Below are 15,108 nucleotides of genomic sequence, written 5' to 3'. Positions count from 1 at the left end.
ATCAAATTAATAAAATGAATCAGCTCAAGAACTTAGACTTTTTTCTTTTTTACTTTTTTTTTTTTTTTGAGATTTGATTCATATAAAATATTATAATGAAATTCAATAAATTGCAATCATAATAATAAAGATCAAATATAATGCGGATTTTTTTTTACAAAGAAACTTCCAAAGTAGGAGAGAAAATCCTAATTAATGCATGGGGAAGAAGACCCATATGCAGATAGAGAAATTTGAATTACTAACCTCCTAATGAGATGCAGGATTCTGACCAACCGGAGTAATCCCTTTGGTTAGCTTAAGAACTTAGACTTGAGAGGAGCTGGTTTATATAAAAATATGACCAGTAATACTATAAACTCAAAGATTACCAAAAAAATATTAATATGTAATTTAAATTTATTTTAAGCATAAATCTCACAATATACATTTTAAATTTTCACCACACACTATTATTTTTGACATAAATATGAGACCTAAAGTTTGAAATGGACAGTGTTATTTTAACTCAAAAATTAGATTTATTTTTCAAATCCAATGATATTATAATTTATTAAAATATTTAAAATAAATTCTCTCTTATATCTTTCTTAATCATCAATCAAATATCTTTATTATACATCACTAAATCCAAAGAAAAGTAGCTCTATATCATTTTTCTTATGAAATATGACCAAAGTGTATAGAAGCCAATTAAAGTAGCTCTATGAGTAACCCCACCAGCCGGGAAAGCATGGTCTGCATGGTAAATGGATGTCAATTGTAAACGACACATGTTGCACACATTTTTCAGACTTAATGCATGCATGCACACACACACACACCCACTATCCACAAGTTGGTGGAGATCAGAATCATATCTCACTCCACTAACTGGCCAGCATATATGCTGCCATCATATATGTGCAAAAAAAATAAAATAAATAATAATAATATGTGATATACATTCATTTTTTAAGTATGATGAAAATAAAAATAAAAACCCAAAAAACCATCTTGCATCATGTTTATAATGTGTAACGGGCTTATTTAGTTTACCTTTTCCCGAATTAAAACTTAATTATCAAAAAGTAAAAATTAAAACATGTGCAGATAACTAACTTTTTTTTCTTTTAACTCTATCTATCTTTTAAAGTATAAAGTTGTAATTATATCAGACACTCTCATACAGATTTTTACAATTAAAACTATACTAAGCGGGGCCAACCTTATTGGTAATCTTTTGGGTGGGGAGGTGATATTTGCTATATCTGATAATATACTCCTGAAACCTTCTAGAGAAAATTAAATAAGTATATGTTATAAAACTTGTTTAAATTCAATTACATACATTAGGATGGTTAGGTAGCTAGGCATTAATTCAAGTACTTGGCCTAATTAGGTTAGAAGCCAATACAGATGAATGAGCAAATCAAGTTGATCATCTTTTCAAGTCTTTAGTTTGTCCTAGTCACATTTTTCTATTTTTATGTGATTTAGAATGAAAAAAAAATAAAATCAATTTGATAAAATTCAAACTCAAGAAATCGTGTGTGATTAACCGAGTCATGTAGATTGTGAGTTCAAATCTCATGAGATGCTCGATCCATTTTAGGTTTAAATCAAATTAGAAAATTTCAATCAAGTGATAAGTTGATTTGTGATAAACACCTTAAAAAACGTAACATAAATCACTTTTTATACTTGACAATTACCAAATATGTATAGAATGAGACTACGTGTACTTTTAGCAATTAACAAAATCCCATATCTCATCATCAAAAAAAATTTTAAAAAAATAATAATAATAAAGGAAAATTTACCCATAAGTCCTAATTTTTGAAAAATTGAACCATTTAGTCTTAAAAATTTCTTATGCTCCATTTACTCCCATTTGCACATTAATCTAATGTTCGAAACATTAATCTGATGTTCGAAATCTAATGTTCGAAACATTAATCTGATGTTTGAAATATTGTAATGGAACCTTTCAGTCTATAAAAAAATTTTTAAGACTAAACAGTGTATAAATTATTAATTTGGAATTTATTGGTGCATTCCCCAATAATAAAATCAAACTCAGGCGTAAAGAAATATTAGAAGATGCTGCACCAGTGTTTTGCATATATATAAACAACAGAGTGGCCTAGTTTGGACAAAATACACATTATCTTTAAGATAGTGTTTGTTTCCAATATATATATATATATATATATATTTTAATTTTTTTTGTAAACTAAACACTACATAGCCTCTGTTTGGCAAGTTGATTTTCAGGCTTTTTTGGCTATTTTAGCCACAAAAAACAAAATAGACTATTTTAGCCATAACAAACAAAACATCACATCCAACCTATAATCATTACATTCTTCTCTCACAAAAAAAGTCAAAAAAGCCAAAAAGCCAAAAAGCTCTTCCCAAACCAAGCTTTTTAGCCCAGGCTAAAATAGCCAAAAAAGCCAAAAAGCCAAAAAGCCAACCTACTTCCCAAACCAAGCCATAATAAAGTTGCTGATTGTTCATCCAAATTATTGTTCTCATGTACAGGATTGATTCCGCCATTTGAAATTCTACTTTCCTCCTGGATCTTATCTTGTTGCACGGCATTCTATCAAAACTTATCCAACAGGTCTGTCATTATCCTTATCGATTATTTATTTTATTTTATTTTATTTTCATGCCTATTTCTGTTACTACGGACAAAAATATAAAGTTGTATTCATCATCTATAGACTATAGCACGGATAACTTATTTAGCCTCGTAAGGTCTCGTTTGACAACTTTCAGTTTTAGTTTAAAAAATTATTATAAGTTGTCATATTATTTTCTACTTTTGTACACATCTTTTCGTAAAGGGCAATGCTGGGGACCCCCAGTGGGGGGCGACCCCCAGCAACCCCAGTGACAGGTGGCAACTGTCCACTGGCTCAAACCAAAAAAAAAAAAAAAAAAAAAAAAAAAAACAATTTTTCAGCCAATCAGAGTTGACCCCCAGCACCCCCACTGGGGGTCCAACTCATTTTCCAACTTTTAATACTAGACACTTGAGTTGTCTTGGTGTCTTTGCCTTTAGTTAAACAAAGAGAGCATGCATTGGCAAAAAGTTTAGAACATGATTGCCAAGTTTCACTTTAAAACATAACCGATTTCGAAAATTTTATTCTTTGAAGTGATTTTAAACACGTTTCAATCGATGTGAATTTGAGTACTTTGATTTTTATATATATACTGAGTTGAATAGTGGAGAGTGTTTAAATTTGATTTAAAAGCATTACAAATTTTAAATGTGTTCAAACTTAATTTATTTTTTTAACAAGTTGATCTCAAAAGAATTTTTAACAAACAGAACATGGGCATCCACTCTAACTAGTTCGTTTTACACTGTTAATCATGATCAATTTCTGTAAGTTTCTCAAAAGTCCAGAGATGATAAACACACTACAACATTTTCTTAGTTTAGTGACATTTGAAAGTGCCACAAAACTATTCTTCTAATAACATTTTTTAGTGTTGTGACATTTTGAACAAGTGCCATTTATATCCGTACCACGGTAGATATTTGCAAGTGCCACTACACCATCATGACTAAAATTTTTCAATGACATTTTGATATTATAATAGATACTATTTGTGACATTATCAAGCGTCATTAAAAAAAGAGTTAGTGGCACTTTAGTGACACTTGTAAGTGTCATTACACTATTAGGACTAAAAACTTTCAGTGACACTTTAATGTTATAGTAGACACTATTCGTGACACTATCAAGTGCCATTAAAGAAGACTTGCAATCTAAAAAATGCCACAATATGAATTTTTAATGACGCTTGTTACCTCACAATTGATATGTATAACAACTTCAAAAAATGCCACTAAATCCAATTCATTTGTGCCATTAAATGGATATAAGTGTCATTGGAACTTATTTTAATGACACTTTACAAAGCTACTATCACTACTACAAAATGCCACACATATATTATTTTCATTGATACTTTTAAAAGCTACAACTAAGCATACGTGAATGCTTGTAAAAATTAAATTGATTTTATAAATAACTGAATATTAATTATCACATCCTATATTAATTTGACATTCATTCATCTTGTAATATTTTCATAATAATAAACAAATATTACCACCATAAGATCACCACATCAAAAACATAAAAAATTCAAACCACAATCAATTATTTATTATTGAAATATAAATTTATTTATATTGCAATAAAAATCCCTTGCCAAAATTATAAAATATTCTACCACACCAACAAAGTTAAAGCCAAAAAAATTTAAAAGAAAATTATTCCAACCATAAGTTCTGAAAAGTCATAGTGATATCCATTTTTCGGAGAGACAAATTATAAAAATAAAATCAGTTCCCAAATTTTCATCACTTGTATAAATATTCTCGGCTAGCATCCATAACTTGTGAAATCTACATCCAAAAGATAAACATATAAAAGTAATTGAAACTATATTAAGTTAATATAAATTTGTTAATGAAATTAGTATTTACGAAAGAAACATACCACAAATGGAGCAAGCCAAACAACATGAGCTCCAATAACTTGTCCAATTGTTTTGACAAGTCCATATGATCGGATCAAGCTTTCATTAGGTTTGACTGACACTTGAACATGTGCCTCAAATAGTCAGGTCCTAGTTCTTTCCCTTATGCGTATAAGCACTCCGATTGCAATTATTTCTGTTAGCCTAATGATACTTTTTAGAACAATTATGTCTCCCACCTGTAAATCAAGATTTAAACAGAATGAGGTCAAAATTAATTAAATAGAATGAGGTCAAAATTAATTAAATTATAGAAAAAGCAATAAGTACAAAAATGGATCAATGAAAGAAAATCCAAACCTAAAACAGTCCTCAAAGATTTTAGTATTGTTGTGGGTTTAGAACAAAAACCAGAAAATCATCTTCCATCCTATTGCGTAATTTAAAAGCACAATAATCACATTAATTAATGGGACAAAAAATCTCTAATTTTTCCATGTTAATACAAAGGGATCAAAATCAAAAGAGAAGCAGAGCAACTACTATAATGGAATCAGGAAAAACAAATCAAAAAAGAGTAAAGGATTGTAAGAATAGTTTGTGAATGAATTACTCACCAGTAAGTGGCAATGGTTTTACAAAGCTTGATGGAATCGAATTCGACAGTGAACCTGTATCGTAGTTTCCATGGTTCCACTGACGCTCCGACCAAGTCTCCAAAAACTAAGTATATATGACATATTTTAACAAAGTATATATATGACATTATTAAAAAGAGATATAACAAGCTACGACATGATACTGCATATCGAGAACGTCAAGCCGCCAATTTCTTAGAAGTGTCCGTACTCCGTAAGTTTTCATGATTATGCAGTTATAAAAGATTATCTTTTTCACAATTTGTGATTTTTTTTTTGGGAATTTGTGATATATTGGCTTCGTATGAGGATATTAAACTTCAGCCAAAATTTTAAAATGCCACCTTGATGCCTTTTGCACTTAGTTTTTGGCGTCATACTGTTTTCAAATAATATCTATTCAAGTTTGTGACATTTTTAGCATTCGTATAATGTGTGTTCTACCTATAGCTTCTTATACCTAGCAAGCTCATGAAAGACTACTTTTCTCTCTCTCTAGAAGTTCAATATAATATTTGTGTGAAAGGCTTTGTCCATACTTTTTATAACATCTCTAGGTCTAACCTAAAGAAACAGTTCAAGAAACATAACTGGTGGTCGCACTACAGGAAAAAGAGGCTTAGGCGGCGTTTTTTTAACGACGCATTTTTAAACGTCACTTTTTTTTAACATTTAACGACGTTTTTTAAAACGTCGCATATTTGTTCAACAAAACGACATCGTTTAATAATAGGAGGCGTTTGAAACGCCTCCGAATGTGTTGTGCCTCACGCGCTTGCGCTTGGCCTCCTCTTTTCAAAGCCTAATTTTGAATCTCAGACTAAGACCCAACTTTTCGAGCTCTCTCTCTCTCTAAATCTCAGAACGATTTCGAAGCTCCACCACTGTCTCTCTTTCTCTCTCTAAATCTCTCTCTAACTCTCTCTAAACCCTTATCAGAGCCATTCAGAGATTCATCTCAGTGATTTCATCACAAAGATTCAGAGCGATTTCATCTCAGTGATTTCATCGCAGAGTTCAGAGATTCAGATCGGTCTCCACCATCTGCACCATCGTCTACATCATCATCTACACCATCGTCTCCTAAGGTGAGCTCCACCGTCTCTCTTTCTCTCTCTCTGAAGCTCTTCCTTCCCGTCTCTCTCTCCGTTTCAGTGATTGATGAGTTGTATATGCTCTAGTTAGCCCCAATCCAAGATTGATCCATATGAGGTTAGGGCCCGTGCTAAACAGGTTGTGCAAGATCAGCGCCGTCTGAAGGTTGGTCTTCCAATCTCAGTTTTATCGATTCTTCTCTCTCTCGATCTCTCAATCTCTCTCGATCTCTGTCTCTCTCGCACAATCTCGTTATATGCGTACACATTATCTGTATTTTTTTTTGGATAATTTTTTTTTCTCTTAAAAATCTCTCTATACAAGTATATATATGAATTTATATATGTATTGATTGAATAATCATCCTTTTTTTTGCCCTGGCTCAGACGAAGGGTCATCTCCTTTTCATCAAACACAAGATGAAAAATCTGACAAAATAAATTGCTCACTTTGAACAACATATTGATTGGATTTCCAAGTTGATGTAGATTGTTATTGTGACTTGTATATATATATAGTTGGTGGAATGTTGAAATTTGAGAACTTCGTTATTGTTTATGAACTACAAATAACTCATTTTGGATCAGTTGGAGTTGTAGGAGAAAAAGGGGCAGATGAATGTGTGGGTTTAACTGTTTCTGATTTAATGAAGTAACTGTTGAACATGATCTTGCGTTTGTCTCATTTTTTCTCCTCCAAATTATTTATTTCTAGTCCTCTCACTGCCACTAATACTATCTCATATTTGAGTTCATGGCCAGTAACCCCGTATATTCATTGTGCATGCCACATCTGTATCTGTTACTAACTGGACTATAATCTTCTGTAGGTCACTATGTTGTAATATGTGGCTATGATGCTATGACAGATGAGTTTGAGATTAGAGATCCAGCGAGCTCTGGGTACATCACTTGTTTTCCCTCTCCTTTAAACATCACTATCCACAAACATTCGAAAAAACAAAAAACAGAGCTGCCTCTTTTTTTTAGTTCTTTTTTTTCTTTTTTTCTTTGGTCATAAGAAGATAATTAACACCTAAGCATGTTGATTAAGTAAAAGAGTTGTGGAATCCTTTAGTGAATGCTTCTTGATGTGTGTTAGTTAATTTGAGAAAATACAGTGAAAAGGTTGGAAACTAGTCTTTTTCTTCCCCAGGATGTGTGTCTACACGTGCATGCACATTTAAATTTGAAATGTTTTGGGTCCATTTGAAGAAATCTAGTAAGTGTGAAGCTTTGTGCGAAATCTCATTAAAAGAAGCATCTTAACCAGAAGTTCACTATGTTTTGAAACTTTACCATGCCATAATGCACTGAGTTTTACAATTTGTGCAAATCTTTGCTTGAGCAATTGGTTTTGTTTATTGTAGTTTCCACTTTGGATGATTGTGCAGGAAACATGAGAAGGTCACATCAAAGCGCCTAGAAGAAGCTCGCAGATATCTTTGGAGAAGGGAGAGAATCAGAACACCCATTCGGTACAGCTCTCTTCGCTCGTCAATTTTGATAGATGACATTCTTGTATTTTGTTTACTCGTTCATCCATTCATTACATATATATATATATCATTATTTGTCGATGTATAATTTGCGCCTGTAGCCAATTTTAGTGTGAACTTATAGGATAATAATCCCTGTATTTAGGTGTCCATGTATGTCTTAGTTCAAATTATTCAACTTAAATAATAATCGTATCTTTTTCTTTGGTGTCAAGAAGAACATGATTGGTTCTAGTGGATTAGATGATGATATACAGAACAATCATAAGGGGCTCCCATAAACTCCTAATTTTCAATTTCACTTAGTTATTTCTACAATATTTTAAGAGTTAGGAATTTGAAGGCATCTAAAAGCCCCAATGTCTTTATTTTGATTTTTGGTCATTTTGGTTGATCTTTTTAGTATTAGTATTGACAATTTAACAAATTCATTGAGTTTTCATTTATTGTATTACCACTATACCAATTATTTATTGGTTGATCTTTTTAGTATTAGGAGAATCCATGCACAAATGGTGGTAGTTGGCTTTGTTCCCAATGAATATTTGGTAACCAAATTGTTGATATTGTATGCAAAGGCAGGGGATTTAGTAACTGCTGGCAGTCTGTTCAATGAGTTGTCGAGGACTACCTTAATTTCATGGAATGCAATAATTGCTGGTCATGTGCAAAATGGTCTTGTAGAAATGGGATTGAGTCTTTATTATAAGATGAGACAGAGTGGTTTGACACCAGATCAGTACACCTTTGCATCAGTCTTTAGAGCGTGTGCCACTTTAGCAACATTGCAGCAGGGCAAGCAAGCAAAATACTTCGTTGTTTGTCTTTGCATTATCAGCTGCTTATATGTATTGACCCTTTCTCATCTATAAAAATTATACTAATGCCCTATTCTAAAGGTGGTTTTTGAGTGTGAAAGTATTTTTCTTACATTTTCATAGTTAAACTAATTAAAATATACATGTTCATTCATGTAGGGAATAAGTCGATATTCACCAATAATTAATAAAATTTGGATATAATTAACCCAACAGTTCGAATTTTGATGCATTTCCACTTGAAAGTTTGTTTCTCAAATTTGCAGCAGAAATAGTTTTTGGAAAAATATTTCAATTCTCTCCTCATTTCATGCTCTTTCATAATGCATCACAAGTTGCTTACAATTGAGAAAGAAATTTGATATTTTGAGAAACAATTGAGAAAAAAATTTTCAATTATTTGGTAGCTATTTATTATCTTTTTGCTTTTCAATCTCCCATTTATCTTAATTGCTGATGTGGCAAGGAAGGATAATCAACATAGCATCAATTGTTGGTAACGTTGGGCACGCCAATTATAATGCTGCAAAGGCAGGGGTACTTGGCCTCACAAAAACCATGGCAAGGGAATATGTGAGTAGGAATATTAATGTGAGTTTTCCATATATGTTTCATTTCATTCTTGTAATTAGACACAAGAATGACTTTTTATCTGTTGTAAAATGACTTTTTGTGATGATATGTAACTTTCTGTATGAGTGATTGGTTGATTGACACAATTAAGAGAAATCATTGAGTTAGTTTTTATCTATTTTTTGGGATTAATTAGGGACACCAGAGTTCATGGCTTCAGAAGTATATGCTGAAGAATAAAATGAATTGGTTGATAGCTTATTTCTAGTTAATGCCTAGAAATAAATTATTTTTCTGCCTTTTTCTGCTATTTCAAAGCCTCAGAAATGACTGATTTGTTTAAATTGTTTTCCAGGTACAAAACATTCTTCAACAGATGGTGAGTTGTAATGTAGATCTTATGTCACACTAATATGTTGATAATTGATGCAGATTGACTTGTCTTCCCACATTGTTAGGGTTTACTTGACTTTGAAGGTACTACTTTAACATGACTTTGAATGATTTGAAGAATACATGGTCTTTATTTCTATGAATTTATTTCCAGTCGTGTTGGTTATTTTATTCCTCTGCCAGGATTTGATAGAAGGTTAATATGTTGATAATTGATGCAGATTGACTTGTCTTCCCACATTTGATTTTTTTTGCATCTAGTATGTTGGGGCACCATACTCTTGTGATATCAGCTATATGAACCATTTCTTGGGGCCTGAGGTTTGTTCCTATTTTCTTTTCAATTTTTGCTTCTTTTGAACATCACAATGTATGTTAGTGGAATGATGACTCCAACACATCTCCGAATCTGATAAACATATTTTGGTTTGATTTGAAAGTCATGCTGAAAGTACTATATGGTTTTATTCTTGTTTTATTTTTAGAAATGGTTCTTTTTTTTTAAAAAAAAAGAAAAAGACAAACTGCAAATTCTGAGCATGACAAGTCAACTATTGGTTTTGGCAGCATTAATACCTAATCAGGTGGGAATGTCATGCCTGGCAATATGTGGAGACTTGATGAAGAAATTGTCTTGCAGAGTACTTCAGCTGATACTTCAACCCAGCAGCAGCAATCTGCAGGTTGATTTCCCACCTTCGGTATGCTCTCAGATAAGGTACAAGTATCAATATTGTGCAAAGCATTAAGTGTTCCTTCATTGCTTAAAATCAATGAGAGCAATACTTATGAAATTGGTAAGTGAAATACCATAGCAGTCACATAATGCTTCACAGAAATAGCTGGCATGGCAAATCTTTTTGTCCTTGTTGGTGACCCATTTTTTGGTCGCAGGTGTTGTCTTTTCTTGTGAACTATTCAAGTATGACTGATGCATTGTAATCTTGTTGAGTCCATTTCAGTGACAGAATTATGTGAATATGCTGCAAATGTTGATATTCCCATTGCAAGAGAGTCAATTCGAGCTGTTGGGAAAATAGCTCTGCAGCAGTATGATGTGAATGCTATTGTAGACAGACTGCTTCAGTTTCTGGAGATGGAAAAGGACTATGTGACAGCTGAAACTCTGGTAAAATTTTTCTGTGCTTGCTGAACACTTGCAATGTTCAATTTGATAATATCCCCAATGCCAACATTGTGAAATTGTAAATGCGTGCAACTTAAACTTTCTTAGTATTGTTGTCCAGATTATTACAACTTTAGAGTTCTTTATGTAGGTGCTTGTAAAAGATCTTCTCAGGAAATATCTTCAATGGAGCCACGATTGTATTGCAGTTGTTGGGAATATCAGCAGCAAAAATGTTCAAGAACCAAAAGCTAAGGCAGCTCTTATTTGGATGTTGGGAGAGTATTGTCAAGACATGCAGGATGCTCCTTATGTCTTGGAAAGTCTAATTGACAGCTGGGATGATGAGCATTCTGCTGAGGTATCACAAGGGTGAATTTTATCTATGTTACTTAACGTGTTACACCTTCATTTGGGCTTTTCTCATAAGAGTCAGTATTGATTGGATTTTTTTTTATTTTTTACTTTTTACTTTTTAACTAATATGCTTGGCTGATTGAGTTGAGGAATCTTTTAGTTTGCCAAATGCAAAAGGTTGATTTGATGTCTTTGAAATCTAGACACAGATTCTCCTTATAACAGTCCTATGAACTGTTTTTGGGTTTTGCTTTTGGAGCCACCTAAAGGCAAGCAGATTTTTAAACAAGTTGGGACTTTGATTAAAAGTTGTGGAAGACCTGATTTTTTTTGGAAATAAATATCCAACACACACAAACTCACAAATTAGAACTTTTCATACCAAACAGCGAGGGATTTTATGGGTTTTGGATCTTAGTTGCATGAAGCAGAGGCGGGGGCACTTAGAAGAGTCTAATGTTGGGAGCATCTAGGAGAACATTTATGTATTTTATATATAAATATATTGTAAGATATATTTTTGTTCCTTGGTTGTAAGTTTTATGTTAAATTTCTACTTTGCGCCATAATGGCAAAGCCATGTGGCAATGCAAAAGTAGATGGTCAATAAATACTCTCTTCATGCTTCCTACATAAGATGCACCACTGTGGAAGTCAAAGATAATTACTTATGAATCATGTCATTGGTATTAAGCTTTCTATGAATCATGTCTCTGAACAGGCCAGGCTGTAGTTTCGAGTGGGATCACGGGGCCAAGGGAGGGCTGCTTGAATGCTTAACCCTCCCTATTGCCATCCCTATGACATGAGTTCCACCTGCCTTAGGTATTGTTTGGACAACGGACACTGTTATGGAGAGACACATCATGCCTTTTGTCCAATAACTTCACATTGAAGCTATAAAATATTTTATATTTTCACTCTTAATGTTTGTCACATGAATGCACAAACTCAAAACAAATTTATGTATTTTTTTTTAAAAAATTAATACAGTACAGTTTTAAACATGTGGCCATGTCCTTGTTCCTGTCTGTAGAAGGTAGAGAATTGTTGTGCCTGGCATCCCATGTCTATTTCCACAATACTTCATTCCTCGTCACATGCAACACCTTTGCATCTTCTCTGATCATAAATTATTACCAAATCTCAACTTAAAGTGCTATATTTTGTCATTTGCTTAAAATCTGTTTGGCCATTCCTGCATAATCTAGGTGCTGTATGCTGAAAAGAGTTGTTTTGGCCTACTGATTGTTATTTTGTTTTAAAAGTGCTTTCATTACTTCTAATTCGAACTTTATTGTTAATCCGACATAATCTCGTATTCACTACCACAAACTCATAGTGTAGCTTAGGTTTTCTTCTCCATCTAGTTTATGTTATACATCTGTGCTAAGAGCTGCTCAGATCTGAGGTCATCCTGTCATTTTGCAGCCTCATAACTAATCCCATTATTGGATGATTTCCAAAATTTGCCTAGTTTATTATTTCAAATAATTTTTTGTTGGAGCACATAATGTTATTGTAGACCTTTTCACTTGTCTCCATGTGAAAAGGTGATGATGGAGGATGAATATCACTGGATACTGGCTTGGTCTCAAATCAATTCTTTTATTCTCCGAGAAATCTCTGATGCTTGAAAATACTAGTGACTTAAATTCGAACAAAGAATTTCCAGCTAGATGTCCTTACAGCTAATTCTTTTCTACCATGTTCAACTAGGTCTTGTGTATTGTATGGATTACTTGGAGAAAAATGTTGACTGGTTGGAGTCCAAACTAAAGCCTCTTCTCAAAGGTTAGTATTCAAGGCCTACATTGGCATTGACTTGTAACTCTTTGTTTTTTGGAAGTGATTATCAACCATCCTGGATTCTAGGTTCTTGTCATGCTTTCATATTTATCAGGTCCAGAATAAATATTGAATCGTTTTATTATCATTTGCATCTTACTAACTTACTATACATTAGACATGACAGTTAATGCAATAAGAGAACTGTGAGAATGTCGTTCCTGTTACTAGTTTTAAAACACAAATCATTTTTGAAAAAATTGACTTTAAAGCTACATGTTAAACAAATTATTTTTTAAAAAATCAATTTTTTTTTTAAAAAAAAAATAAACTTTACATACAGAAAATGAGACAAGCAACATAGATACTAGCAGCCATTGTAGCACATATCCACTGGCTGAGTACCATTATACCAAGTATATTTTTTCCTCCAACATGAAACACTTACAAAGAAGAGATATTAAAGCTTGAAGATGGTATCTAACCAGTGAGACAGAAATTTCTGATAGATAGTATCTTCAAACTAACAAGATTACCCATACCACTGGAATTTCAATATACAAATCCCATGAATCCTTTACTAGTATTCTTGCATTGTAATTAATGAAATTCAAGTGGTAGGAACATGTCAATATCAAATAAAAGCTTCTTTTGAAATGGTCTTGTTTAACATGCCCAGTTACTCTAACCTAATACCTTGGCCCCATTTTTTTTGGAATTCAAATGGGCTTCATTTTATGCAGCTGACGGTTGCGCATTTAGTAGATGCACACCTGTGCAGTGATCCAGGAAAGTATGTGAGTGCATTGATTCTCTCTCTATCAACAATGTTACATCTGGAACTTTCCCACATCAATGTTTTGTCTAAAATTGATCTCATCGAGAGCTATGGAAAACTAGGTACAAATGAGCTTCTATTAAATCATATCTGAAATAGATACGACTCAATTCGCTATCCTTTTCTGTTTAATATACAACGGTTGAAGTGAGGTCACTTGATCAGTGGAATGCAGAACATTAACTATGACATATTTATGAATAATACGCAATGATTTTCCCTTTTATTTTATCAATTTTTTACTAGTTATAAGGTAGTGTTTTTTTGTTTGTTTGTTTGTTTTTTTTTTCCAGTTTTGTTTTGGCAAGTTTGCAGTTTTGTTTTGTTTTTGTTTGTGTTTTTTTGATTTAACATTTGATTCAATATATCTGTTATTCATTATAGTGTGTTTTGTTTTTTCAACGCGGTTGAACTTCGGAATAGTTCTTCAGTTTTTTTTTATTCTTGTTTCAGTTACTTCAATGTGCACTTTCTTTCTCAGTCATTATTGTGTTTCATTGGTGCACTCTAAAACAGTACATACCAATTTTGTCACTGAAATGTTCACTTTTGGGACCATGAAACAGTACATATCTATTGTATAACATGACTTTTTGTGATGATATGTAACTTTATGTGTGAATGATTGGTTGATTGACATAATTAAGGGAAATCATTGAGTTAGTTTTTATCTATTTTTTGAGGTTAATTAGGGACACCAGAGTTCATGGCTTCAGAAGTATATGCTGAGGAATACAATGAATTGGTTGATGGCTTATTTCTAGTTAATGACTAGATATAAGTTATTTTTCTGCCTTTTTTTGCTGTTTCAAAGCCTTAGAAATGACTGATTTGTTTAAATTGTTTTTCCAAGTACAAAACATTTTTCAACAGATGGTGAGTTGTAATGTAGATCTTATGTTTTATAGTTGTAACACTTCTACTATTATTGATTTATGCACTTTACCTGATTTGGCTTTCATGTTCTGATGCAGGTATCTAGACCAGTGAAGACTACAGATTCTATGCTATATCAGTTGAGTTCAGTGAATTTAGTAACAAGGACAAGACATTAAATTAAATCATAACTCATGGAGTTTGTCTTGATGTTTTTCTTATTATTTTTTGGCAAATGTTAAAACATGATTTGTGGATATGTTATTTTTTAGTTAATGGTGATTGGATATTAAATTGAATGGGAAAGTGAATTACTAATATATTTGCTAATTGACAGCTTTTCATATAATCGGCTTATCTTTTGACAAATGTTCATTTGAATGAAAATAGGAGTTATTGTTTCATATTAGTGCTACTTTGCAATTTTATTACAAGTATTTTTTTAGTTTAACCACATAAAATTAGCATAATTTCAAAAAAAAAAAACAATTAAAAAAATAAGAATGTAATGGCATTATTCAAAACCCCACTATATAGGTTTTTTAAAATTAAAAAAGCTATGACGACGTTTTTAAAACGTCGCTAAAAGTTGTCAGATTTGCAGTATGGATCACATTTAG

At 32.4% G+C, this 15,108-nt stretch overlaps 1 protein-coding gene and 1 long non-coding RNA gene across 6 annotated transcripts; both read left to right on the top strand.

Annotated features, from left to right (window-relative positions):
- Window positions 1–6,063: 6,063 nt before the first annotated feature.
- LOC145823020 (uncharacterized) lies at window positions 6,064–7,816 on the top strand. The gene is made up of 4 exons (XR_014365064.1): window positions 6,064–6,214; window positions 6,308–6,386; window positions 7,051–7,123; window positions 7,615–7,816. It is a non-coding gene; the product is annotated as an uncharacterized LOC145823020 (long non-coding RNA).
- Window positions 7,817–9,002: 1,186 nt separating this feature from the next.
- LOC145823019 (beta-adaptin-like protein A) lies at window positions 9,003–14,787 on the top strand. 5 transcript variants are annotated; one of them, XM_082921819.1, is made up of 8 exons: window positions 9,003–9,110; window positions 9,466–9,587; window positions 9,725–9,824; window positions 10,071–10,186; window positions 10,466–10,632; window positions 10,781–10,990; window positions 12,706–12,780; window positions 14,587–14,787. In XM_082921819.1, the coding sequence occupies exons 4-7, from the start codon at window positions 10,099–10,101 to the stop codon at window positions 12,763–12,765; spliced, it is 525 nt and encodes a 174-aa protein (XP_082777945.1). In that variant the 5' UTR covers window positions 9,003–9,110; window positions 9,466–9,587; window positions 9,725–9,824; window positions 10,071–10,098; the 3' UTR covers window positions 12,766–12,780; window positions 14,587–14,787. The 5 variants fall into 5 exon arrangements, 3 of the variants coding, with proteins under 3 accessions (XP_082777945.1, XP_082777943.1, XP_082777944.1); XM_082921817.1 differs by having other exon boundaries at window positions 10,071–10,300; XM_082921818.1 differs by having other exon boundaries at window positions 9,003–9,128; window positions 10,071–10,300.
- The last annotated feature ends 321 nt before the right edge of the window (window positions 14,788–15,108 follow it).

This window comes from Camellia sinensis, chromosome 3, assembly GCF_055761805.1.
Source record: "Camellia sinensis isolate YWXY chromosome 3, ASM5576180v1, whole genome shotgun sequence".
Classification (NCBI taxonomy): domain Eukaryota; kingdom Viridiplantae; phylum Streptophyta; class Magnoliopsida; order Ericales; family Theaceae; genus Camellia; species Camellia sinensis.
The sequence above is the reverse complement of the archived record's forward strand: the minus strand, read 5'-3'. Positions and strand labels throughout refer to the sequence as shown.

Coding starts and splice junctions, on each gene's coding strand:
- LOC145823019 (XM_082921817.1), top strand. CDS start 10,207: ATGCTCTCAGATAAGGTACAAGTATCAATATTGTGCAAAGCATTAAGT. Junction 10,301..10,465: donor GAGCAATACTTATGAAATTG/GTAAGTGAAATA, acceptor AGTCCATTTCAG/TGACAGAATTATGTGAATAT. Junction 10,991..12,705: donor ATGATGAGCATTCTGCTGAG/GTATCACAAGGG, acceptor ATGTTCAACTAG/GTCTTGTGTATTGTATGGAT.